The sequence below is a fragment of the Rana temporaria genome, chromosome 7 (genome assembly GCF_905171775.1).
Source record: "Rana temporaria chromosome 7, aRanTem1.1, whole genome shotgun sequence".
Taxonomy (NCBI): domain Eukaryota; kingdom Metazoa; phylum Chordata; class Amphibia; order Anura; family Ranidae; genus Rana; species Rana temporaria.
In genome coordinates this window covers 49,555,270-49,582,187 of record NC_053495.1, presented here as the reverse complement: position 1 = coordinate 49,582,187, position 26,918 = coordinate 49,555,270, and the positions used below count along the sequence as shown (strand labels likewise).

At 44.6% G+C, this 26,918-nt stretch overlaps 1 protein-coding gene across 6 annotated transcripts in view; it reads left to right on the top strand.

Moving 5' to 3' along the window:
* Positions 1–5,620: 5,620 nt before the first annotated feature.
* ATG7 (autophagy related 7) overlaps positions 5,621–26,918 on the top strand; it is a 353,330-nt gene continuing 332,032 nt past the window's right edge. For 3 of the 6 annotated variants that reach the window (XM_040359335.1, XM_040359330.1, XM_040359336.1), the window contains exons 1-5: positions 5,623–5,729; positions 12,583–12,777; positions 17,187–17,241; positions 21,798–21,915; positions 26,030–26,107. In XM_040359335.1, coding sequence (XP_040215269.1) covers positions 12,600–12,777; positions 17,187–17,241; positions 21,798–21,915; positions 26,030–26,107 — 429 coding nt within the window. In that variant the 5' untranslated portion in view covers positions 5,623–5,729; positions 12,583–12,599. Of the gene's footprint in view, positions 5,730–12,582; positions 12,778–17,186; positions 17,242–21,797; positions 21,916–26,029; positions 26,108–26,918 lie in introns of all 6 variants that reach the window. The other 3 variants (XM_040359333.1, XM_040359332.1, XM_040359334.1) reach the window with 3 other exon arrangements.

The following is a 26,918-nucleotide window of genomic DNA, read 5'->3' as shown; positions in this document are numbered from 1 at the left end:
TGTGGGGGTGCATCCTTATGCCCCTGTTGAAGGCTTACTTAGCCGAAACGCGTCGGGTACTGCTATTGAGCACCCCACATTGCCATTTTCTGTACGTGATCACTTTTTATCCTTGTCATATTTTACCTATGACTTTTACAAAATAAACCTTTTTGGTTTTAATTGACCTGCACTATTGGAGTTCCTTTTTCCATTTCATATCATCCACTCCATGGTTTCCTGAGAGCTTTAGCAACATCCTGCCCTGCATCTCCTGACTGATGGTCTAAGGATTGTATTCAAAGCTCGTGGTATTGATCCAACACACCATTCAAGCTCTGCTGGTTCCTGCTGTCCATGTCAATTTGGAGTTCCAGTCTCGCTTATGGTCCCATTCCGGTTTGAGTGGTCCCGGTTTCCAAAGACCACTATGTCTGGCTGACTCTTTGCTGTATAGTAGTAGAGTCCAACCCATCCGGTAAGCGTATTTCATCCACTACCTACCTTGATGTGATTGTGATCCTCATAGAGTGCTACAGACAACTTGTACACCTGTTGTATCCCAATCAACGGATAGCAGCTCATCTGTTTTCCCTGCACCTATCACTCAATTGATTTCTACTTTGAGATATAGACTTTTTTCTTTGCATCAAGCACTGTTTGAGCTACTTATATATATATGTTAGTGGTTCATGTATATGCACTCTTATACGAATCTTGTCACCTCACATGGTACCACATATTCTGGAGTTTTTGGTTTTTAGCGCTACATTTTTTGTTTACTATTTTTGCTAGCCTATACACGGTCAGAATTTACGACCAAAATCTCACATCAAACATTTGCTGTCGGAATTTCCGATCGCGTGTATGCGGCATTATAAGAACTAACAGCACATTGCTGTTGTAATGATTTATTTCTGCAGGGGAAAGAAAGGTAAGGATGAACAAGATTAATAACTGTTTAAATATGCAGTTTCATCATCAGAAAAAGTGCTGATGATGGAACTGTATAATGATCCCAGGGACCAGGGGCAAGCTGAGGAACAGTAAAGGGCACTAGTCACTAGCAGCTGGTCAGAAGACAGGTTCTTAACATGGATTTGCAGGTTTTCATTAGGACTTGTGTTGCTGGCAATACTATACAACAAAAAATGTGATTACCTTACTGGTGGGCAGGATGCAGACATCCCAACCTGAAAAAACTAATTTCAGGGAGGTGGCAAACTCATTTCAGGTCCCTAACATTTCCCCTTTGAGAGAGAGAAAGGGACTGAGGACACAGATTCCCCAGTCCTTTTACTTAGCATTGAAGATGAATGGAGAGGAGACAGTGGCTCCTCTCCATTCATAAACTGATGCAGAGTAAAATCAGTTTTCACAGGACACAGGAGTGAGTGCTGCTCAGCTGCTCACTGTGTCCAAGTCAGAAAAAGAAGGGGTCGGTAAATGACATCCTGACTAGGGTGACCACATTTCCAAATTACCATTCAGGGACACCCTGCCTTCCCAAAAATCAGCTTGTGCTGTAACAAATCACAGCACAGTGATTGGACACAAGAGGCAGGATTTATGATTTCTCCAATCACAATCAGGGGGCGGGATTGTGCTCCTCCAGGCATTCCCGGGCCAGGATAAGTACTGTCAGTTAGTAGTGGGGAAGTGGTGACCTTTGCCCTTTGCAAAATGCTGGGCTGTCTCGGGCAATCCTGGACACGTAGTCACCCTAATCCTGACACATCCCCGCAGCCGGCGGGAGAGGAGAGAAGGTGGCTGAAGGCAACGGGGGGGGGGGGTTGGAGGAGAACAGGCAGCCACAGGAGAGATGGGGGGCGGAGGAGGACACGGAGGGGGGCTGAAGAAGAACAGGAAGCCAGAGGAGTGGCCGGAGGAGGAGGACACAGGGAACAGCCGGGGGTTTGATCGGTGCGACGGGAGGGACAGCTGTGAACACCGATCTCCCTGTACAGCTTTTCACCCGACAGCCACGGGAGGGAGAGAAGAAGAAGCGGCTGTCAGTTAAAAAGCTATACATTGAGATTGGTGTTCACAGCTGTCCCTCTCGCCGCACCCGTCATTCCTAACTGTGAACCAGGGAACCATCTAGGATTGGCCATGCAGCCGGGATATCAGGAGGTGCTTGTGGGTGTCTGGGAGCCACAGCAGAAATGCGGGAGACTGGGAATGTCTGGCATTGTAGTTCCAAAACATCTGGGGTGCTAAGGTTTACCATCACTGCCATAGGGTCATTATATCTTGTGAGTTCTTTGTCATGGTTGAGGATGATTGATGAAGTGGTGTTTGGATGTCACAATATGAAAAGGAATAGAGAAGTTTGTAGAGCACAATTTTAGTGAATTGCAACACTAAGCACAAATTAACATTGTATACTGGAAGGGGGGATAGTCAGGTCCTGTTCATATCTGATGTTTTGGGATCTTGGGCAAAATCGCTGCAATTCTGCCCACGATCTCAAATTGCACTGCAATAGTGGCAAAATATACCACACGTGTTTGGTTGCCATTTATTTTTAATGACACCTAAACGAGGTGCAGTTCTACAGTTTTGTCACGCTATAAATCTTGCTGCAATCTCGGCAAACCGCATCACGCAAAGCTTGTCACCCAAAAGAAGCTCCTGCTCCTTTTTGGCCAAGAAGCTTCACATGATGCGGTTTGCCATAATTTAAGGTAACCAGATTTTTTAAATGAAATCCGGGGACATATTTTTTTTTTACTAGTAATGGCGGCAATGAGCGACTCTATGCTCGTCTCCACCCCCGCCTGCCTCACAGCCTGTCAAGTCTTACTATCCGGGCCCCGGCTACTACTGGGTGGGAAGCGGAGGACGATCACTCCAGCAGGGAAGGCAAGGAGCTAAGCAGGCAGGTGGCTGGCTGGGACTTGAGCCAAGGCAGAAGAACATGCGAGCGAAACTGAATGGGCAGGCAACCGAAACTGAAGAAATATTCCCTCCGCTCCGACCAGCACATGATCATCAGAAAGGGGCACAGATAATGGAAAAAAATACACCCCTAAGCTAGTAGGAGCGGTGGAGTGGGGGTGTGTAATTCTAAATATTTATTTTTTTATTCTGCACTGACTGTCTTTAAAATTGCCCCAGCCCCTGTTCAAATCCAATCCAGGGACAAAACCAAGGACAGACTTGGTCCGGGGACAGTGTCGTCAATCCGGGGACTGTCTCCGAAAACCGGGGATGTCTGGTCACCCTATCATAATTGCAGCATGATTTATCATATGACAATTTCATCAAAACCTCACTGCATTTAGATGCCATAAAGGCCCAGTTCCCATTTGAGCATATTGGAATAGCGGACAGAATCACGTAATTCTGCCTGCGATTCCAGAATCGCAACAAAAGGTGTGACATGCTTGCGGTGCCTTTATTTCTTAATTTCGATTTTGCCGTAATTTCTGTGCGACAAAATGCACAGAAATTGCGGCAAAACAAGCAGAGCCAAACGCTCCTGTCTGTGAACTTTGGCATATTTTTAAAGCAGAGAAACATTTAACCACTTCCCGACGGCCGTACGACTATATACGGCCGCAGGGTGGTTCTACTTCTCTGGGACGCCGTCTTTTTACGGCCGCCCCTTTCCTCGTTCCCCGCGCGCTCCCGAGCGCGCAGTGGGGAACTTCTGTGCTGGCCGGCTCTCACAATGACAGCGCCCTGTCAGGGAGAGAGGAGACCGATCTGTGTCTCTTGTACATAGGGACACAGATCGGTCACCTCCCCCAATCACCCCCCTTCCCCCACAGTTAGAACACTATATAGGGTACACATTTAACCCCTTCCTCACCCCCTAGTGTTAACCCTTTCCCTGCCAGTCACATTTATACAGTAATTAGTGCATATTTATAGCACTGATTGCAGTAAAAATGTGAATGGTGCCAAAAATGTGTCAAAAGTGTCCGATGTGTCCGCCATAATGTCGCAGTCGCAATAAAAATCGCAGATCACCGCTATTACTAGTAAAAAAAAATAATAAAAAATAATAATTCTGTCCCTTATTTTGTAGGCGCTATAACTTTTGCGTAAACCAGTCGCTTATTGCTATTTTTATTTTTTTTACCAAAAATATGTAGAAGAATACGTACCGGCCTAGACTGAATTTTTTTTTTTTATTGGGCTATTTATTATAGCAACAAGTAAAAAATATTGTATGTTTTTTCAAAATTGTCGTTCTTTTTTGTTTATAGCGCAAAAAATAAAAACCGCAGAGGTGATCGAATACCATCAAAAGAAAGCTCTACTTGTGGGGAAAAAAGGACGTCAATTTTGTTTGGGAGCCACGTCGCACGACCGCGCAATTGTCAGTTAAAGCGACGCAGTGCCGGAAGCTGAAATTTCACCTGGGCAGGAGGGGGGGGGGGGGGGGGGGGGTATATGTGCCCAGTAAGCAAGTGGTTAAAGTGAATGGTGTAGCTCCAAAACGAAAAAAGCGTTGCTCAGGTGTGAACAGGGCTTACAAGCGAATGGCACCCAATCACTCGTGGAGAGTTTTGCTACTATTACGATTACGATTTGGGATCGCAGGCAGAATTGCCGGAGATCCTAAAAACGCCATATGTGAACAGGGCCTCAATTGTTTCATATATTTGTATATGAAGATTAATTTGTGAAACACGCAACATTGGAGTTTTGACACTGTGAGCTTTATTGTTTATATCAGAGGTCTCCAAACTGCGGCCCGAGGGCCAGATGTGGCCCTTTGCTAGCCTTTAACCGAACCTTGGGGCACAATTCCTCCCACTGACATGAGGCACTATTCCTCCCATTGAATGACACCAACAAGTGGGCACTATATTATCTACTGATACCAATGATGGGATACTATTGTTCCTACTAATAGGGGGAATACTCCTCTTCCTATTGACCACCAACCCTGAGGCCATATATGTTCCCACCGATACCGGGCCAGTGACTTTTTCTTCCCTTGCTGGCCCCAATCCAGCCCTCCTAAATAAGGATGAGCTCCAGCGTGTTCGCATAGAACACGTGCAGAGCCCGCCAGGAAGTCGGCACCCGCGCTGCGCTAATCACAGCCAGGCAGACATTTCCCGATCCCTGCAGCCGAGCATCGGACAATGTCTGCCTGGCTGTGATTAGCGCAGCACGGGTGCCGACTTCCTGGCGGGCTCTGCACGTGTTCTATGCGAACACGCCGGAGCTCATCCTTACTCCTAAAGTCTGAAGGCAATAAAGTGGCCCTTTGTTTGTAAAGTTTGGAGACCCCTGCTTTATATCATTTGAACGCTGTATATTTATGAGTTTACTATTTATGGACACAGTGGGGAGATTTACTAAAACTGGTGCACACAGAATGTGGTGCAGCTGTGCATAGTGGCCAATCAGCTTCTAACTTTAGCTCTTTGTACTGACAATAAAACCTGGAAGCTGACTGGTCACTATGCAGAGCTGCACCAGTTTTAGTAAATCTCCTACTACAGAAGCTAAATATTTAAAGTGGGATTTAAACTGCAGTGCAAGAATGCACATTAAAGCTTATTGGTTGCCATGCACCCCTGCTTCTGTTTACCCCCCCCCCAACTGTACACAATACAGGTCAGGTGATTTGTCCCAGAGGAGTTGCCGTTGTCACATGACAGCTTCGGGTCACATGACAGCTGCACACCCGGAAGTAGCCCTGTGTACAGGCTGCAGAGGAGACAGAGGGAGTGCACTGAGTGAGCTGCTATGAGACAGAGCCTGTGAGTGGAGCTAATAGACCGGTAATTACACATTTTTCCCTCCATCTCTCATCCTCTGCTGGGGGTTTAGCTCATGGTGCATCGTGTATTCTGCTTCGGTCCCCTCAGAGGCAGCTCACTTGTCACCCTTCACTTATTGTGGGACTACAAGTGCAGAAGCAACTGCAGAGCTTGTAGTTCCACTCCAGCTAGGAAGTGACAGATTGCCCAGATCCTTGCTAGTGCCCACACACACACAATGCAATCTGATTGAAGATTTGAAGTTTCAGTAGACTTGTAATGTAGATGTTTTATCCAGCACACATGGTAATGATTTTTATTAGATCATAATTTGCATTTGGTTTGAGGCCTCATACACACAGGCTTATGAAAATAAGCAGCATTCTTCTGCCAGAGCTATGCAGAAAAATCTTCTGTTACGATATGTATGTGTGTATTTACATGTGTTTAAAGTGGAAGCCCATTCTAAAACTAAAATCTCTGCATCTATAGCCACCAGCATTCTAACACTAACCTCTCTAGCCCTGTAAAGAAAAAAATCGGTGTACATACCTTCCCTGCAGGGGATCCGACCCGATCCCACACTGAGCTGTCAGCCACGGGTTGCAGAGGACACGTCCGACAACGGAAGCCCCATAGTAAGTCTATGTGTGACGTCACTCCCCATTAGTTTTACAGCCGCTGTCGGCCGTGTCCTCTGCAGAGCTTGGTGGCTATATTCAGGGCCGCTGAAAGAGGGGGGGGGACCACCAGCCCTTCTTTAGGGGCCCCAAGCACACATGGGGGCCCAGACAGGGAGGCAAATCAGTGCGCTGTGACAGAAATTATGCCATGTGTGTCTCTCTGTCCTGTCGACTTTCAGCTGCTGAAGGGAGAGACACACGGAATTGTTTCTGTCCCTGTCGGGGCAACATATGCCCCCCCCCCCCCCAGCGCTGCCTGTTTTCCTCTCCCGGAAAGCAGGGGGATTCGTGAGGGCCTTTGAAGTTTCTGGCAGTGGCAACAGTTCTCACTTTGGCTGTCTCTTTTGCTACAGTACAGGTCAGTTCTGTTATCTGTCTCTCGCATGTCTTCAATGCTCTCTCTCTCTGTCCCTGGCATCTTCCTCCCCGCCACTTTCCCTTCCTGCTCCCTGTCATCCTCACACAGATCCATTCATCTCTGCCTGTCACACTGCTCCTCTCAGATGGTTGTTATCTCTCATCCTCCTTCCCTGTCTTTTCCTCTGCAGACACTTCACCTTCATACAGGTGTGTGCCCCAGGATCTACAAACATTACAAATGGTTGGAATCCCCCACCCTGCACGTCCCCAACACTGTCTTTTTACTAGGCAATGTAGATCACTCCCTCTCCCCCTCCCTGCCAGACAGCCAATTTGCTTTTTATTATACTATGGCAATTTCTTACCACCTGAGAGTATGCCTCATGCCCGTCTCTGACCATCCCTCTCCAGTCCTCTTGACACCCATCTATCTGCCCTCCCTTCCCCTCTGTCAGCACAAATCCTCCTAGTTTTTTTTTATCCCTACACAGACCAGGATTGCCCCAGTCTTATTCCAGTTCTTCTTTACCCATCCCCCATCTCATACCCATCCTCACTTTTACTGACCTTCCTCTTTCTCCCCTACCCCATGGTTCTCATCCCCACCCCATTTTTTTTTAGAGCTTTAGACCCCTTTCACACTGAAGCGTTTTTACAGCATTTTAGCTTTAAAAATAGCGCTATTAAAACTCTCATAAAACGCTCTCCATGCATCTCAATGGACCCTTTCACACCTAGTCCTGCAAGCAGCAGCTTTTGGGCGCTGAAAAAACAATGCTCCCAAAACACCCCTCTCCATTGAAATGAATTGAAAGCGCTGTAAAAACGCCTTGCCCTTTCACACTGAGGCACTGCAAAAACGCCCCTAAGACGCTAGGGTCTTAGCAGTGCTTTACCAGCGTTTTTCGGGTGCTGGCAGTGTGAAAGGGCTCTGAAAGCACTCGGGCTTTCATATTGGGATTGCAGATGAGGCTTCTTTCAGGCGCTTTACAGGCTTTTTTTTAACGCCAAAGCGCCTGAAAAACGCTCGAATAACGCCCAGTGTGAAAGGGGCGTGAGTAAGGACCTTACTACTGCTGCTTCTGTGGGTGGGATGTGTACTGTGTATTGCGCCAATCCCTGCTGACCCTCTTCTCCTCCTATTCATCCCATGTGATTGGCGCAGTACACATCCCACCCACACAAGCAGCAGCAGTAGTAGTAGTAAGATGCTCCACCTTGGGGTCCTTCCTTAACCCCTGCAAAGCACCAGAAGAGAGCCATGATCTCTGAAGGGGAATGAAGAAGGGAGTTGTCATTCCTGTTGTATGTTTAGCCCAGTGACAGCCTGCCAGAATAAATAGGATCTGTGACATCAGCTTCCCTGCACAGTTCTGCTTCAGGAGACCATATCTGTATTCTACATTACTGTACCATGTTGCCCCCTGTAATATGTCCACTTACCCTCCCCCTGTACTGTACGCTCCTTCTCCCCCTGTGTTTTTAGTAGATATATTGTTTTGTTTTTTTTCACATTTTTTTTATTAGATATATTGTTTTGATATTTTTTTTATAGGGGGCCCCTGTCAGGTGGCTGTACTGGGCCCCGTGATTTCTGACAGCAGCCCTGGTTATGTTGGTGTTGCGTATAGGTAACTTGCTGTGTTCCTTGTTGTATTGGGTGATAACGTGTGCAGTGTTAAGCCGCGTACACATGACCGTTTTTCATGACGTGAAAAATTAAATTTTTTAAAATGGTCATTAAAAACGATCGTGTGTGAGCTCCAGAGCATGTTTCATGACATAAAAAATGGGCATTAGAAATTTAGAACATGCTCTACTTTTTCCTGTTGTCGTATGTAGGCTTTAACGACGTGAAAAAACCCTGCGCATGCTCAGAAGCAAGTTATGAGATGGGAGCGTTCGTAATGGAGATAGCACATTCGTCACGCTGTAACAGACTGAAAAGCACGAAGACTGAAAAGCGCGAATCGTCTCTCTCCAAACTTTTACTAACACGAAATCAGCAAAAGCAGCCCCAAGGGTGGCGCCATCCGAATGGAACTTCCCCTTTATAGTGCCGTCGTACGTGTTGTACGTCACCGCGCTTTGCTCAAGCATTTTTTTTTCACGATCGACAAGAATCACATAGAAAAAAAAATAGTTTTTCTAGACCATTAAAAACAGTCGTGTGTACGCGCCTACGCGGCATTATCCACTTATACAGGAGCAGTAAGGAGTTTGGATGGAGAGCTCAGACTATTGCCTTAAACTACTAGTACTTTGCTGTACTCATCAGTATACAGTGTTTATAGGTGTGCACCCAAAGCTTAAACACACATGCATGTGTGTATAAATGTACAGTATATATGCATGTACAGACATACACACCCGCTTCTAAATAAATTTAAAATGTATTTAAAACATGGATGGTGTCAGAGCAGTGGATTTGTCAGTATGACAGAAATTGGGTGTCCAGTATTTTTTTTTTATTTGTATTGTTTTTTTTGTTTGTTTTTTACAATTTAATCTTTTTTTTTCTGTTAACTTTTTTTTTTGTTTGTTTCAGTACAAAACATTGTAAATAAGTAAGTTTTCTCCTTCACTGACGGGCACTGATAAGGTGGCGCTGATGATGGGCACTAATATGCAGCACTGATAGGTGGCACAGATAGGCGGCATGGATGGGCACGGATGGGCACTAATAGGTGGCACTGATGTAATGTGTTGTACTTATGGATGCCAATCAATGCCAAACAATAATGCCTGCCAATCAGTGATGCCCATTGTGGGCACTAATTGGCATCCATTGTGGGCACTGGCATCCATTATTCATTTCTGATTGGCATCCCTGGTGGTCTAGGGTGGCATACCTGTGGTGGGCATCCCTGGTGGTCTGGTGGCATCCCTGGTGCTCCAGTGTGGGCATCCTTGGTAGAGGTCGACCGATATGGGTTTTCTCTGGCCGATACCGATGCTGATATTTAGAATTTGGGGTGGCCGATGGCCGATATATGATGCCGATTTTTGCGGCCGATATTTTAGGACGATTTTTATTTTTTGCTAGGTGGCGCTAATTGGCACTGGCAGGTTGCACTGGATGGAACCAATTGGCAATAGCAGATGGCACTGATTGGCAGGTGGCACTGGCAGGTGGCACTGAGTGGCACTGAATGGCACTGGCAGGTGGCACTGGTTGGCACGTGGCACTAAGGTGGCACTGGCAGGTGGCACTAATTGGCACTGGCAGGTGGCACTAATTGGCATGTGGCACTGGATGGCATTGGCAGGTGAAACTGGTTGGTACTGGCAGGTGGCACTAATTGGCCATAGTTAGCACTGGCAGATGGCACTGGTTGGCACTGACAGGTGGCACTAATTGTCAGGTGGCACTGGATGGCAATAGTTAGCACTGGCAGGTGGCACTGGATGGCACTAGTTGGCATTGGCAGGTGGCACTGGATGGCATTGGCAGGTGGCACTGGATGGCATTGGCACTGCCAGGTGGCACTGGATGGCACTAGATGGCATTGGCAGGTGGCACTGGATGGCGTTGCCACTGGCAGGTGGCACTGGATGGCATTAACAGATGGCACTAGTTGGCATTGGCAGGTGGCACTAGTTGGCATGGCATTGGCAGGTGGCACTGGATGGCATTGGCAGGTGGCACTGGATGGCACTGGCTGGTTGGCATTAGCAGATGGCACTGGCAGGTTTCACAGCACATAATGTAGCGGATAATGTGTGAAACTCTCTCTATACAGTTTCACATGGTGCTGCAGAGAGAGAGGAGCTCAGATTCATTGTGATGTTGAAGGTGGGCGGGACCCGGGTTGGGCGGGACTCAGCTGTCCAACACCAGCTAATGGGATGAGATCATTGGCTGGATAGCTGTCCCGCCCACCTTCAACATCACAATGAATCTGAGCTCCTCTCTCTGCAGCACCATGTGAAACTGTATAGAGAGAGTTTCACACATTATCAGCTACATTATGTGCTGTGAGAGCAGAGAGAGAGAGGAGCTCAGATTCATCGTGATGTTGGAGGTGGGCGGGACCCGTGGTGGGCAGCTATCCAGCCAATGATCTCATCCCATTGGCTGGTGTTGGACAGCTGAGTCCCGCCCACCCCGGGTCCCGCCCACCCCGACATTGGTCCGACAGCTCCATTCTCTATCTCCTTAGTGTTTCACACACACGGCACTGCTCTGCAGACAGTGTGGAGAAAGGAGGGGGAACCCCATGTTCCTCCTTCCTTCTCCACACTCTGCTGATGCAGATCTGCTAAATATCAGCCACATTTGGATAATAATCGGCCGATGCCGATTTCTCCAAAATGACTGAATATCGGCCGGCCGATATATCGGTCGACCTCTAAGTCGATGACACCCAGGCAGCAGCAGCAAGAATCTGTGCCACATTGGGGGGATTACTGTGTGCCCAGGCACACCCAATGACAGCATTTTATAAACACTTGCGTGAATGAACCCTTGGCTAAAGCTGTGTGCATTAGTCTAGATCAGGGGTAGGCAACCTGGGGTTCTCCCAGCTGTTGCAGAACTACAAGTCCCATCATGCCTCTGATTAACTGTAACTGCCAGCCTTGCAATGCCTCCTGGAAAATGTAGTTCCACAACAGCTGGAGGGCCCCAGGTTGCCTACCGCTGGTCTAGATAGACCTGATTTCGGCTAAAAGTCAATCACTGTTGAGTAGCTTTAACGTCAGTAATGTCTTGGCTGTATCTAAAACCAGTTTTCTTTACATCAGGGATCGACAAAATCTGTGAAATTGTGACCTAGCGCCCGCCGGTAATTGAGGCCACGGTTTTGTGGCCTAGAAGGCCTAGAATTGTGGCCTCAATTACCTGCCGTCGCGGGCCCGCCTCGATCGCGTGGCAGGGGCGCACGGAGGCACAGGATCCTGTGTCTCCGTGCACCTCCACGCGACGGCCGGTAATTAGGCCGCGGCTTTGCAGCCTTGTGAAGGCCCAAGCTTCCTTCTGTGACCTGCGCCATCTGGTGGTGGCCGTTAGTGTTTTGGGAAAAAATACAATTTTTTTAATTAAAAAATAAAACAGTAAAGGTATCCCAATTTTTTTTTATATTGTGAAAGATAATGTTACACCGAGCAAATTGATACCCAACATGTCACGCTTTAAAATGGCATCCGCTCGTGGAATGCCGACAAACTTTTACCCTTTAAAATCTTCATAGGCGACGTTTAAAAAATTCTACAAGTTGCAGGTTTTGAGTTACAGAGGAGGTATAGAGCTAGAATTATTGCTCTCGCTCAAACGATCGCGGCGATACTTCACATGTGTGGTTTGAATACCGTTTACATACAGTATGCGGGCGCCACTCACGTATGTATTCGCTTCTGCGCGCGAGCTTGGCGGGACGGGGCGCGTTTTCTGGCTCCTAACTTTTTTAGCTGGCTCCTAGATTCCAAGCAAATTTGTCAAACCCTGCTTTACATTGTTGGGGTAGTAAATGTTAAAATAAGAAAGCTGCACGGCAGGCAGGGGAGGGTATAAAAAAAAAAAAACAAGACTAAAGTTCCGCTATCAGGTTTTCAGGGATGATTCTAAAAATCAAACCGCAACAGCAGTTTTCTTAAAATGGAAAACCATTTGGGTTTTTCTATTACAATGATTGATTTACATTGCATGCATTCATAGGTAGTTAGGAATGTGAATGTGAAGTGTGGCTCAGTGCGGTAGATGCATCTCTTGGCAAAGGATAATTTTTAAAGGAAAGAAGAGCCATGAATAAATAAATAAATGAAGCTAAACTGTTCAATCACAAAATATAAAAAATGTTAATGTTATGTGTTCCCTTCTGCTTTCCTTGCAGTAGATTGTTACCTAGTAATGGCATCTGAAACACAACGCGGAGGTGACCAGCTGGCTTCTGGTGCCACCAAGCTTCAGTTTGTCCCCTTCACTAGCGCTCTTGATGCTGGATTTTGGCATGAGCTCACTCAGAAAAAACTCAATGAATACCGACTCGATGAATCAGCCAAGGTCATCAAGGGTCATTATTACAACGGTAAGAATGTGTTTTGAATTTTTTATGATCATACTAAAATGTCAGTTATAGTGATTCTAATGCTGGCCTTGCCCTGCTGTTATCTGCTTGCAGCAGACCAAGACTAATTGTTTTGATATAAGGGCCCATGCACAGAGATGTAATACAGGGGTCCCAGACTTACGATAGCCGACTTACAAACCACTTCTACTTACGAACCGGGCGCTGCGTGGACCCTCTGCCGTTCTGCGCGGACCATCTGCTGTTCTGCGCATGCGTGGCCAGACGGAGCTTCGGAAAATGACAGAAATGTCTGTAATTACCTGCGCATGCGCAGAATGTAATCAGCGCTCTCTCTTCGCCGCATTGCGTTCCATGCTGGAACGCATACCGCGACCGCGCGATGACGTCATCGCCCAGCGCCATGTGCGTTCCAGCGTGGAACGCGGAAGTGCGAGTCGAATCGGTGCTTTATGCACTACACATGCCTCCCTCCTATAAACAGAACAGCATGGATTGTACACGCTGTCCTATTATTGCCGGCCATAGCCGGACCACGCTACATATAAGCTACTGGCATATCCCCTCAACTGAATAGCAGCGCAACCTGGATCCATGATACCTATTAGTTATCCACTGCCTCCTTCCACGCTTCCGATCTTACTGCTGAGGCTGGGGACACCCTAAGATATCCTGCACCAGGAGACCTTCCATGACAGAATCCCATTGCTGCTACAATACTCTGCGTACTCTCATCCTCTGCAAACAGATAAGTACCATTACTACTATGCTGCTTGGCATTACTTGTTGTGCATTTAAGTAACAGTTGTGGAAAATCTTAAAGGCACATATACCCTCATATCATTTAAGCTAAAGTTACTTCTCTCAAGTAATTTCTAATTGCATACAGTATTTTCATATGCTTACTGCTTGACATTTGTTGTTAATTGTATACGGCCTTATGTCCTAAAATACTGAACATGTACGCATGTTGTAATACCTCCAATCTTAGTAGGTCAGCGCATTCCTATATGTGAGAGAGATGATGTAGTAAACCCCCAAACTCCTTTTCTCTGATTGGAGTGATGCCTGGGGCCCAGTACTGAAATTTCACATAGCATAGAGAGGTGCATTGAAATCTTTCCCTAACCGCAGTTGTGGTTCACTCTCGTTCACCGTAGTTTGTGACACAGAACGGCATTCAGCGGAACATCGGAAATGTCCGTAATTGTCGCTCTGCGCATGCTTTGCCGACTTACGAACATTTTCAGATTACAAACGGGGCAAAAGTTCCTTACGGGTTTGTAACCTGGGGACCCCCTGTATTTTACATAGGATCTTGCTACCAAAATCTTGTCTGTACACTCTTATGCAAATATATTGTCCCTATTGGTTGCTAAGAACCCAGGCAGCTCTTGCCAACTAGAATTCTTTGTTGCTTAGGATGCATGCACTATTTAGGGCCAACATATCAAGTAAATAGTGGTGTAATTAGGTTGATTACACATTGGTGATATTTGCATGTCTGCCCTGAGCAGGCCAGTTGAGGTACATTTACGCTGGTATGTTTTATGTATGTAAATATTAACACAAATGTTCACATACAGTACATACAGTGTTTAAATGTGGTCCACACATAGGTCCACTGATACAGATTTCCCTTTTTCGATTTCAAGTATTACTAATTCCAGGACCTGCATTCACTATATCTGGTCCACAACAGTACACAGAACATGGAAATGCAATCATTTTAGTAAATCTAAATGGCAAAATAGCTTTTCTCAACAGCAGTATATAGCAGTCTTGTTACTTCTATCAGTGCCTGGTTAAAGCTTGTAGGAGGTGTTTTCATACTGCACTGGCTGACCTATCAGGATGCAGGACTCCTGACCCTCTGTCTGGACAGTGCTAATTGGCCCTGTGCTGATCACATGCACTCTCCTAAGAAAAAAAAAAAAACTCTCTAGCAATACACACCGAACTGAGCATGTGCAGACTGACTCCAGTAACTTTGTCTTATCCTGACATGTTTTGGAGTCAATGCTTGAAAGGGAGCATCTGTGCATACAGGACCAAACAGCCTTTTTACACAATTCAGAGGATTAACTCCTCTAGGTTCCACAGTGAGTATAACAAGCATGCGTTACTGCATATACAGACTGATTTTACTGTTGTGGGTTTAGTAACACAGGGTGTGTTAGTGTGGTACCACACCAGTGTATGAATGCAGGATTCTCAACCAGGCAGGTTGAGGGGCTCCATTGTATTTGCTTGTTTGGGAGGAAACTGGCTTTTCAGTTTCCTCAATATCTACTAAAGTCCACTTTGGGACCTGGAGCCCGGGGATTTCTTAGAGATCCGGGTGGGATGAAATCCCCAGTCCTGGGTTTGGGTTTTGAGACTGATTGTTCAGGTGTGTGTGGGCCCGATGATAGAGTCAGGGTCAGGGTTCTGGTCTCCACCCTCCCGATGAGTGCAGGTGTGCACTGGGGAAGCCATGGAGTGCAGGTGTGCACTGGGGAAGCCATGGAGTGCAGGTGTGCACTAGGGAAGCCAGAGATCCAAGTCTGAGGATCGGAGCAATGAGGGGCTGCTATCTAAATGGACGGTGTTGCCAATGGAATAGTCTGTAGGAGACAGACGAGAGCCTGAAGTGGAAGGCCTGAGCAGCACTGCTGTATGTGTAAGCCAGGAGGCTGAATTTATCATTGCCAGTATGGATGGTGAAAACTCCCTGCAAGGGAAAACCTTTAATAAAAATGGGCAAACAAAGCCCTTAAAAAGAACCAGCGAGTGGCAGTGTCCTTAAAGCTCTACATTTGATGCTAGTCATTCTCAAGGGCTAATGGTGGTGACAGAAATGTTACTGCATTGTAAAACGTCTGTCACTACAAGACCACAGGAAACAATTGTTTCCTATGTGTGCCATTCACAGCGTGCTGTAGCAGAGCCAAATGCTGCATTTTATTTCCGCACACTATGCCGAATTGCAATATACAGTAGCACAGCACATCACGCTGCTGTACATTGCCTAAATTAAGTGTAAGTTTTGTACACTTCAAATAAAGTTTGTACAAAACAAAAAAAAGGTAGCGGTGTGATGTGCTGAAAGGCGTACCACACTGCCCCCTACCACAGCTGGGAAAGCACTCCGGCAGCGATTCGTTCCCATGTAAATTCCTGCTGTGCGGCCCGATTCCAATTGGGCCACAGACTAGGACCAGGATGTGGCTGAGGGTTGGGGGACCTATGTGTTTTTGTATTGAAAGTCTGTTTCTGTGGTTAGTCCTTGGATATATGTGGTAATATGGGAGCCATATTTGCTCACTGCACATACAGGCTGTGCTTCATGTTTGCTGCACATTTGTCTTCCACTTACTTCGCCACTATATAAGTCTACCAGTTATGTCTGACTAGTCAAATACAATGATTTAACTGCATGGCTGAATGATCTCAGAAGCTGGTGTTCTGGTAGTATGAGGCATTGTAAGCAAATACAGTTAACCAGTGGCAAGTCCCCCTGCCCCATGTCGGTGCTGGATGTTGATGGTCTTATGCATTACTTTGTGGGGTGGTAGGAGGCGGGGCAGCATAGCTGCAGGAGTGTATCTATTACAGGCAGGGGAATCTATTTTTTTTTTTTTTTTTTAAAGATTTGTTTTACAGTGGAACTTAACCTATTGATTTAACGGTTTCCTAAAACTGATACTAATTCCTTGATTGATAAAAAAAAAAGTTAGTATACAGTGCTATATACTAAGGTTTATTAACAGTTAAACACTGTTTTTGTACAGCAGCTGTATTTGGAGTATGAGCGTGGGTATTATTGGTTAAATACCATGAATGATATCTGTAACCATTACTTGTGCTCTCAGATGGCTGGTATTATAACTGATCACTCTCCCCCCCCCCCGTCCCGCCTCCCTCTTACACAAATTGTTAAAATAATTAAGGTTTTTTAGTATTCAGAATTCTTATTTTGTGTTGCAAGTTAGCACTTCATGGTTTCCAGCCTAGGTCAGGTACTGCTGCCTCCTGGGATTGCTACTTCACAGCTAACTCAGGAGACAATATGTTACTAAGCCACAACTGTGTAGGCACATGTGAAGCAAATTTTTGCACTTGCACACAAATGTCGCCAGGCAGTATATTTGCAATCAACCAAAAGCTATCGACGTTTGTGCACACATGCAGAAATCTACCATGCCCACACAGATGCACTGTGCTGGGTCCTAGATACTTGGAAGACACTACTGACATATATGCACACATGCCCGAGTTTGAATAATGGTGCTGCAGAAGAGGCACTGGGGAAGGCAATTTATTCAATGGTTTCGTTTTATTTTAAGGTTGATAGAACAGTGGTTACTAAGAATATGTGCAGTGTAAACACCATAATCTGTCTTATGCTGTCATGTTGTTTTTTTCAGGGGATCCTACAGGTCTTCCAACCCGTCTTACCCTGGAATTCAGTGCCTTTGACATGTAAGTTTATAATATCTTTTCTTTATCGTACATCCCAAGACACAGGGTATGGTCATCTGCATTACAATAGGGTTATGCTGCCACCTTCAGGTGATTGAACACTGGCAAAAAAACAGACATGGCCTCCTAAGCATAACCCTCTGAATTGGGCAAGGCTTCAGTTGTTTTTGGCTAGTGTCTTAGTTGATTGTCATGTCTGTGCAGTCTGCACAAAAAAATTAACTAGCCTCTCAGCGGTTCCATCTGGGATTAGGAGACTAGCTTTTTCCAGATCTATTTCCCTGCTCTGGACACACAGGGATGTCCTGTAACATTGCCAGTCAGCACTGGACCCTGTGGAATTGGACCCTGAGCAATGATATATTGCCTTGTGGTAGGGTGCTGTACAGGCCTAGAGCAGTGATCCCCATCTGGGAAGTCCCTAAAGGCCAGCTGTGATAGCTGAAGATTCAACTCCCCAGGTGGTCCTGCAGCATGAACTGCTGAGTGCCATAAGCTAGTCCTTGCTGGTACCTTCCTCTGTTAATGCCACCTTCCCAGGCGGGACAGGAAAATAGATCATTTTTGGGGACACAAAAGCTTATTTTCCTATATAAGTGTGTTTATGCAAACTGTTACCCCACTCTGAGCACTACATAGCAGTAGAGAAAGGGATATCACTGCTCCAGGCAGGTCAAACAAAGGTAAAAGCCTCTCCTCTAAGTTTTTGCCTTTATTCAAAAAATGGATTAAAAAATACATTCCACAGAAGAGCTGACACGTTTCACACTAACAAACAGTGCTTAGTCATAAACAAAATGCACGGTTTGTTGGTGTGAAACCCGTTGGTTCTTCTGTCCGTTCTGATGTGCTGTGGCATGTATTTTTGAATCCATTTTTTGAATAAAGGCAAAAACTTGGAGTGTGGCTGTCCAGAATTCTTCCCATTTGCACACTACATAGCGGTAGTGGAGCTTGGAGGCGGTCGAGAGGCTCTCCACACCAAATACAGGAGGCAGAGCACGATCATGGACTTGGGGCTGACTAGACCGCAAGCCTGTGTGGCCATCTTGGATTCCCATGTGAGATCCGCACTGCAAGCTTCCATGGGACAGCTCATTAGTGGGACTGCAGGTCTCAACCGACCGATTGTGACTACAGGTCCCAGCAGACCGATTGGTATTGTGGCACTACAGGTCACGGCAGAGCATTTCCGTGTGAGATCAAAGGTCACATTAAGTATTAAGAGGCCACGCAACTTTTCCTTGTGGAGGTGGGGAGGCACTAGCACGTTAAGTAGTGAATCTCCTTGCATAACCAGCGAACTGGCGCATATTGGCACAGTGCCCTCTTGACTAACTTGGATTGTTGTTCCTAAATGGGGTCCCTGTGCGCTTGTCAGCAGGTCATGTCTTATCGTCACCAAAAATTATAGGAGGTGAGGGGACCTAAATACATTCTTCAGGTACAGAGGAATTTGGGCACAGCCCGCCATGCAATGTATCCCCTGGGGGGATCAGTATGTTCAATGCAGCCGACTCCCTTTACCTATCTGGTATCTCTGCTATTCCTGGGGCACCTTCCTCCACTTCCTTTCTGACAAGGGAGGAATTCTTTTCATCTGCTATCACTGGGGTACAGCAGCAACTTTCCAGAATACTTGCCGGCTTGGACCACTTGGTTACAAGTGGAAGTGTTCCACCTCTCCTCCACCCTGGGCTATTCAATATCAGGCTTCAAGTTTGTTCAAAGCTGGTTGATACCTTCACAAAGTTTAACCAAGTGGATGTGAGTGCCTACCTTTTAATTGGCATGTTTTGCGGGATGTTCTAACCTGTTCTGTTCTGATTTAGTTTTGGGTGTGTTGGCTTGTTCCTGTGTTGTCCTCCCTTCATAGTCAGTGCTTTGGAATATCCCTGTTGTAATGAGGATGAAGAAACCCTGTGTCCTGGAATGTATAATGAGAATATGTGATTTTTGGTTTACCTGTAAAAGCCTTTCCTTGGATTACATCACAGGACACAGTAATCCCAACCCTCTTGTCTTTTCAGTTTATCGCTTGTTACCAAAACTGAAGCCTTGCCTATTGGGAAAAGGGGTTATGCCTTGGAGGGTACCATATTTATCAGCATATAACACGCACCTTCATTTTAAGAGGGAAGTTTCAGAAAAAATGTTTTAATTTCAAATAAAGAACTTTTTCTTTTTTTTTTTTCTTTTTCCACTTCAGACTAACCACAGCAAGAGACTTGCTCATGATTTTATTCATAATTCTGTCTCTACTTCCGGTTTTGCATCATTTGTGGTTTCATACATGTTTTTATAAATGTTGTTCTGCTTTTTGTATCTTATTTCTCTCTTTTTTTTTTTTTTTTTATGAATACCATTATCTTTCCCCATCTACATGGGACTAATACGTTTAACACAGAGACAGAAATACCCAATATATTTTTCATCTCTGGGAAAGAATATAAACTACCCCTCTCCCCGACCTCCCCCCGACCATCTCACGACTCCACCAAATGCACTATTCCCTTTATTCCGACTATTTTCCTGATCCTAATCCTCTTTCAAATTTTCTGCGAAACTCCTAGATTTTTTAAATTCTAACCAAGATGCCCAGATGCCCTTGCACTCCTGCTTGTTTTTATCTGTACCGAATTTTAATTTCTCCCTCCTGTGTGTATCCTCGACCGAGTCGATCCACTCCCACATTTGGGGACTTTCCGGCTCCCTCCATTTCAACGGAATAAAGAACTTTTGAAGCAAAATAAGGGCCAGTGCCCATCTGCAGCCTCAAAATTGCCCATAAACATAGCTTGATCAATGCCCATCTGCAGGCTCAAAATTAGCTATCAATGCCCATCTGCAGGCTCACCATTGCTCATCAATGCAGCTTGATTAATGCCCATCTGCAGCCTCCCCATTGCCATGAATGCAGTCTGACCGATACCCATCTTAGTGAGAGGGGCAGGATGAGCGCCATCAGATTACATACAGCGAGAATATCCTGTTTACTCAGTGGCCTCTTTAATACAAGTCCCACCTCTTGGACCAGCTTCTATGATAGACGGAACACTGATCCAATGCCGGCCCAGGAGACGGGACTTCCTATTACAGAGGCCGCTGAGTAAACGGGAGATTCTCGCTGTATGTATTCTGACAGCGCTCATCCCGCACCCCTCCCCGTTCTTTCCGAGGCAGCCCAAATTGCAGTATCACTGGCGTATAACACGCACACACTATTTGCAGGGTGAAAAAGTGAGTGTTTTACACCAATAAATACAGTAATCACTTGAGGGGGCAGCATAACAATATTGTAATGGAGATGTAGATACATTGCGTCCTCCGATTTTCTCCAAGAAAAGGATTAAACAGGTAAACCAAAAATCCCATTATGTGCTTTTATTTTCAAATAGGCATGTATTTTTAATATACCGTATAAATCGAATGACATTGGTGTTTATTGTTGGATAGAAGACATGTTACAAGAACATACACCTAACCTGGATTTTTTTCGTTTTGAGATCTCATTATAAAATAAGCATGAGTCTGAGGGTTATTCCAAACTGCTGGGATCAAGAGGAAAAGCTTCTTCTTTGTATGTTTCAAAAGATTCTAACTCATAGCATTTTTTTTGTTTTGTTTTTATGAGCTTTGGGGGTTTTTTTCACGCAAGGAAAATAACCTTTATTTTAAACCATGTGACTAATTTTCAAATCTCATTAAAGCGTGTCAACCCATAAAAATAATAATAATTGATCATGCTCATTTAAAGCATTTAATGCAGCACAGTGCTTGTCCTCCTGTGTCCCCCCCCCCCCCCCTGTAACACCTAAAAAAAACTGATTCTGACAGTTTCTTCCCTCTCCATGTAAACTGACCACAGTAATCATGGCTGCTGATCCCTGACACTGTGGTCAGTTTGTGTCTCCATCATCCGCAGCCTGCTCTGTCTCCTCTCTGCTCCTGTGTCCCCCTCCCTGTCTGTCAGCTTGTAACAGTATAGCCCCCCCCCCCTGCTTAAATAACTCTAACAAGTGTACACCATCAGCACTGTCTCCTATTGTAGTTATCCCCCTCTGTGTGTGATTTATAAAAATAAATGCTGTAGATACCTCATTTCAGAGCCGAGTTAGCGATCACATGTCCGGCCGGATCTCTCCTCCCCTCCCGAGTGACATCAGCGGGGGTATCTCGGCCCCTCCCGCTGCATCTGTCAGAGGAGGAAAGGAGACATCCGGGTGGTCATGTGATCGCTAACTCGGCTCTGAAATTAAGTATCTACAGAATTTTATTTTTATAAATCGTACATAGAGGGGGACACTACAATAGGAGAGAGTGCAGATGGTGCATACCTGTTGGAGTGGCCCAACAACCCCTTTAAGCTAAAAATAACTACATTAGTGTTAACTTTGTGAATTGAGCTTATTTATCCATCCAGTTCAATCCAAATAAAAAATAAAAAATTGTGAAATCGATTCCCAACTGTAATGTCTGCAGTGCGTATCTTTTTTTTTTTCAGACACTTTCGAACGCTGAACTGTCCTTTATACCTTCTTGTTTTGTAATTCTAGGAATGCACCTACACCAGCACGCTGCTGTCCTGCAGTTGGTTGTCTTTACAACACAAATACTTTGGACTCTTTCAAGTCACATGATAAGAAGGCATTGCTGGACCAAGCAGCCAGTGAGGTAATCTGCTTTTGGCTAGCTATCTACTTCAATTTTACTTGTCTTTATCATTTAAGGAACACCATATAATCATTTTAAAATAGCTCCCTATTTTATTTAGAGTAGATTCAATAGGTCATTAAGAAGAATGGATATCTCTAAGAAGCATGTAACCAGTAAATATGGAAATTATGTATATGACCTTTCTGCCCAAAGGTGATGTACGGTTTAAGGTGGAATCTTGAAGGTATGTTGTTCAGGGGACTCCTGCAGTGAGATATTTGCTTACCTTGGAGTTTGGATTGTTCCTACTTTGTCTATTGGATTCACTATAGAATAGGATAAAGAAACAGGAATGGTGAAACCCTATTGTGGTTCTAAAAAACATTCATGTTTTGGAACTTTAGTGCAAAGATCTTGCTACCAGAGTACCTGTTAATTGGCACTGTCACCCTGCAACTGGAAGTGCTGTCTCTGTCAAAGTAATTCACTTAAGAAAACTTTAACCACTTAAAGTGGAGTTCCACCCATAAATATAACATTACATCAGTAGTTTTAAAAAAATGTCATTAGTCCTTTACAAATTTTTTTTTTTTTTTTTTTAGATGCCTTCAAAGTGTTGTTGCTAGGCAGAATAGTTAATCTTCCCACTTCCTGCACCTAGGTGCTTAATGCTTCCTAACCTACACCGCACAGACTCCTGGGAATGTAGTGGGTGAAACTTTCCAGGAGTCTGTGCACTCCCCAGTCTCAAAGAATCATGTGACTTGTACAGCACAGGTGCTGAAACCTGATCTGACACTGCTTGTGCAGCACTGAGCATGTGCGAGATTTGCAAGGCTGAAATCCAGGAAGTCATACAGTCTGGCTTCATGATGCCCACACTTAAGATGGCCCCAGTCAATTTCTATTTTATAAAGTGTCTAAATGCTGTAACAACCTAACAAAACGGACCTTAGTTTACAGACTAACTTTACTAGAATACATTAAGCTTGTGTATTACAGGGGTATTTATATTTAAAAAGTGAAATTGTGGCCGGAACTCCGCTTTAAGCCCCAGACCATTATGCAGCTTAAAGACCAGGCCCCTTTTTGCAATTCGGTACTGCGTTGCTTTAACTGACAATTGCGCTGTTGTGTGGTGTGGCTCCCAAACAAAATTGGCGTCCTTTTTTTCACACAAATAGAGCTTTCTTTTGGTGGTATTTGATCTCACCTGTGGCTTTTTTAAAGCAAAAATAGCGCGTACATTTTTTGAAAAAAATGCAATATTTTTTACTTTTTGCTATAATAAATATCCCCAAAAAATATATAAACATATTTATTTTTTTTCCTCCAGTTTAGGCCGATACGTATTCTTCTACATATTTTTGGTAAAAAAAATCGCAATAAGCGTTTATTGATTTGTTTGCGCAAAATGTATAGCGTCTACCAAATAGGGGATAGTTTTATTGCATTTTTATTAATAATTTTTTTTCTAGTAAAGACGGCGATCAGCGATTTTTATCGTGACTGCGACATTATGGAGGACACATCGGACACTATTTTGGGACCATTGTCATTTTTACAGCGAACAGTGCTATAAAAATGCACTGATTAGTGTAAAAATGACACTGACGGTGAAGGGGTTAACCAGAAGGGGGAGATGTAGGGGTTAAGTGTGCCCTAATGTGTGATTCTTACTGTGGGGTGGCTGGGCGTGTGACGTCATGGATCGTTGTTCCCTATGACAGGAAACAGACGATCAGTGACAGGCTCACTAGGAAGCACGGGGAGAGGTTTGTTTACACTTTCCTCTCCCCATTCTTCCTCTCTGTGACCCGATTGCGGGACATCGGCGGCGATCAGGTCCGCTGTTTCAGGGTGGACGGTCACGGAGAAGAGGACCGGGTCGTGAGTGCGGCGGCGAGCTCGCAACCCACGGCTGGGATCTTAAAGGGGACGCAAATGTACCCCCTTGTCTCATTTTGTCGAAGTATATCGTCGTGCAGCTGTCCTCAAGCAGCTAAAGTAAGGCAAATTCCAAACATATTTTTTTTACTGGTTTACTTACACTTTAAGCATAGGTTCACTGTAACAGTCCTGCATACATACATGTCATTCTGCACAGGAAAAGGCCTGCACAGTTTTTTTTTTTTTGTTTTTTTTTTATAGCTAAGATGGTATGTACTGTAAATTGCTGTTCTATTTTTCTTATGGCAGGAATGATGTATCACTAGATAATAAAAGGGCAGATTTGTCAGCACTGTAACCCAAGATGTTAAGTGATGCACACTATGCACTGCTTACACCTTGGTGAATTTATCAGGAAATTTCCTTATATAGTCTATTAAATATTTGACATCAAACTGACGTTGTATTGAACTTCAAAGGATCATGTTACCTAAATGTTATAATTCTATGTTTGATCTAAGATGGAAATGAAAAGTGCAAGTCCAAGCCAAACATTCAGACATAGTTGGTAAGGAGTAAAACCTGTGAACCCTGTTAAGTTGTAATTGCTATCTGGGGCTCTGTTAGGATTTTCTCCTCACTAATGCTAGGTTCACACTAGTGCAGCTGCAATTTCATCTAATTTTCCGAGCAATTATGAAGTGCAACTTCCTTGCGTTTGGATATGTTTAAGCCCTAAACCAGCAATGGCACTGTTCCAATCAGTGCGACGCAAACTTTGCGGCACCGCATCAGTTTGCAAAAGTAGTCCCTGCACTACTTTTGCCGATTCCGTGTGCAACTTCAATAGACATCTGTGCATGAAGCCGCACAGATGTCTTTCAAATCAGACCCAAAGTCACAGTGAAATGCGGCTTTGAAATTTTAAATGTAAAGCAAGCCAACGAGGGCTTAAGCGTTTTTGGGCATATAATGTTTTGACTCCTCCCTGCTGTTAGCTAGCAGAGATGAGTCATTGGTTGTTAAGAACCTGGCAGTCGTCGTCCTCCCATCATCCAGTGACTCATCTCTGCCACCAGCCAAGGGTTTTCCCATATAGAACCCCATCCCCAGGCATGTTGTCTGGTAGGGTTCGGGGCACTCTTCTTTCCTGGGCTTTTGGGCTGCTTGCTTGGATAAGGGTCCGGTCTGGCTTTTAGGGAGAACCTCACTACTTTTTTTTGTTTTTTTGGCGTGGGAGCCTCCCTAAAATCCATAACCATCCAGAAAAGACAGATATGGATTGTGGTGGAACCTCCACACTAGGAGCCAGCTCCTAACAACCAGTACAAATCACAAGCAAAAACACGTAAATTCTTTATTTGATGCGTCCACATTGAAGTCTGTGGGACACAAAATCGTGCTGCATCGCACTGAAGTAGCACACATATTTTACTCAAAGTCACACCGCAGTGCATCAATGTGAGTGCAGACCATTGAAATCAATGTGATTTTCATTGTCGTGATTCTGTGCAACTGAAATTGCATTAGTGAGAACCAGGCCTTACTGACCCCGTGACAACCGTTTACTAACGGGGAACATCTACATCAAGGACAAAAGACAGCATTTAAAAAAAAAAAACTTCTATATAGAAAAAATAAATTAAGAAAATGGATTATCTAATATCCCACCAACATTGTACATTTTATTACACGCCTCTTGTGTTCCAAAATGGAAGTCATATTGCGCCAAATTACAAAAGCCACACCTATAAGCTTAAAAGTTGCAATATATATGAAATATCATAAGTAGGAATTTTCAACCAATACTTATTATTGCAACTAATGTTTGGCTGACAAAATTTCTATTAGCAATTTTAAAGTGTATGTGAAACCTAAACCTTTTTTTATTTTTATCTTATGTTGGATAGAATGGGAAAGAATCAGAAGTCCATTCAGTGCTATCTGGGGTTGTGTTAGAAAGAAGTGTGCAGAAATTTGTCTGACTGAAAATAAATTGAATACATACATCGGTCTTTATATTCCATAGATTAGGCAACAATAAAGGAGATCAAAGATGTTTAAAGATTGTATAGTCACATTGTAATGTGTATTGTGATCTTAAAGACTGCCTCTCCGAATTAATTTATACATGTGGTTTTATGTGAACTTATTGCCACTGAAAGGTTCCTTTTTTTTTTTACACCTAGATTAGATGCAATACAAAAATAAGTTTTAATTCCAAGCTGTTGCAATTTTTCAGATATGGGAATCAATAAAGTCTGGAGCTGCTCTTAAGGAGCCTGTGCTTCTTAATAAATTTATCCTGTTGACATTTGCAGTAAGTACTTTTATTTACATCAAATTTTTGTTCACATGTTTAAAAATGACCTTCTCTTTTAAACCCATTTTATTTTAGCGGAGGATAGTGCACACAGCCTCTGTGTGATGTTATACATTTCTGCTCGATATTTCATACTGATGTTCAGCTTTGTGTACTCCAACCCTCTCTGCTTTTGCTGCTGCCCCATTTAGGCAGGCCCAGTATTGGGGATAGTCTGGGAGGAGGGCTGAGGACAGATAGGTTAGTCAATTAAGGCTGGGTTCACACTAATGCGAAGAATTGGATGCGGCTTTCACTGTATCCAATTCGCACAGCAGGAGATTGTGACCGGCTCTCTATGGAGCTGGTTCACATATCTCCGCAGTGGCTTCGGTGTGATTAGCACAGGAACCATGTGCATCTTTTGGTCCGTTTTCAGGTCCAAATTCAGACAAAAATTCGGGCTGAAACCGTGAACGAGGATGCACCGAACTCCTGTGAGCCGCTGTGTGCGCATATGTGAACCCAGCCTAAAGTGTAATTGCTCTTATACTGTCTTTCAACTTACAGAGATGGTGGGGAGATGGTCTGAGAGAAGACGTTTGCAATGAAACACTAAGGCTCCATTCAAACATGGGCGTTCCAGAATCGCAGCAAAACACAGCAGCCGTTTGCAATGCTATTACTTTTAATGGCATCCCAATCTCGGTGCGATCTTGCTGCACAACATATCGCACTGTAATCACACCAAATTACAAAGCTTGTTGCTCAAAAAGGAGCAGGAGCTTCTTTTGGACAAGTGTTGCCCCAATTGCAACATAATTTATCG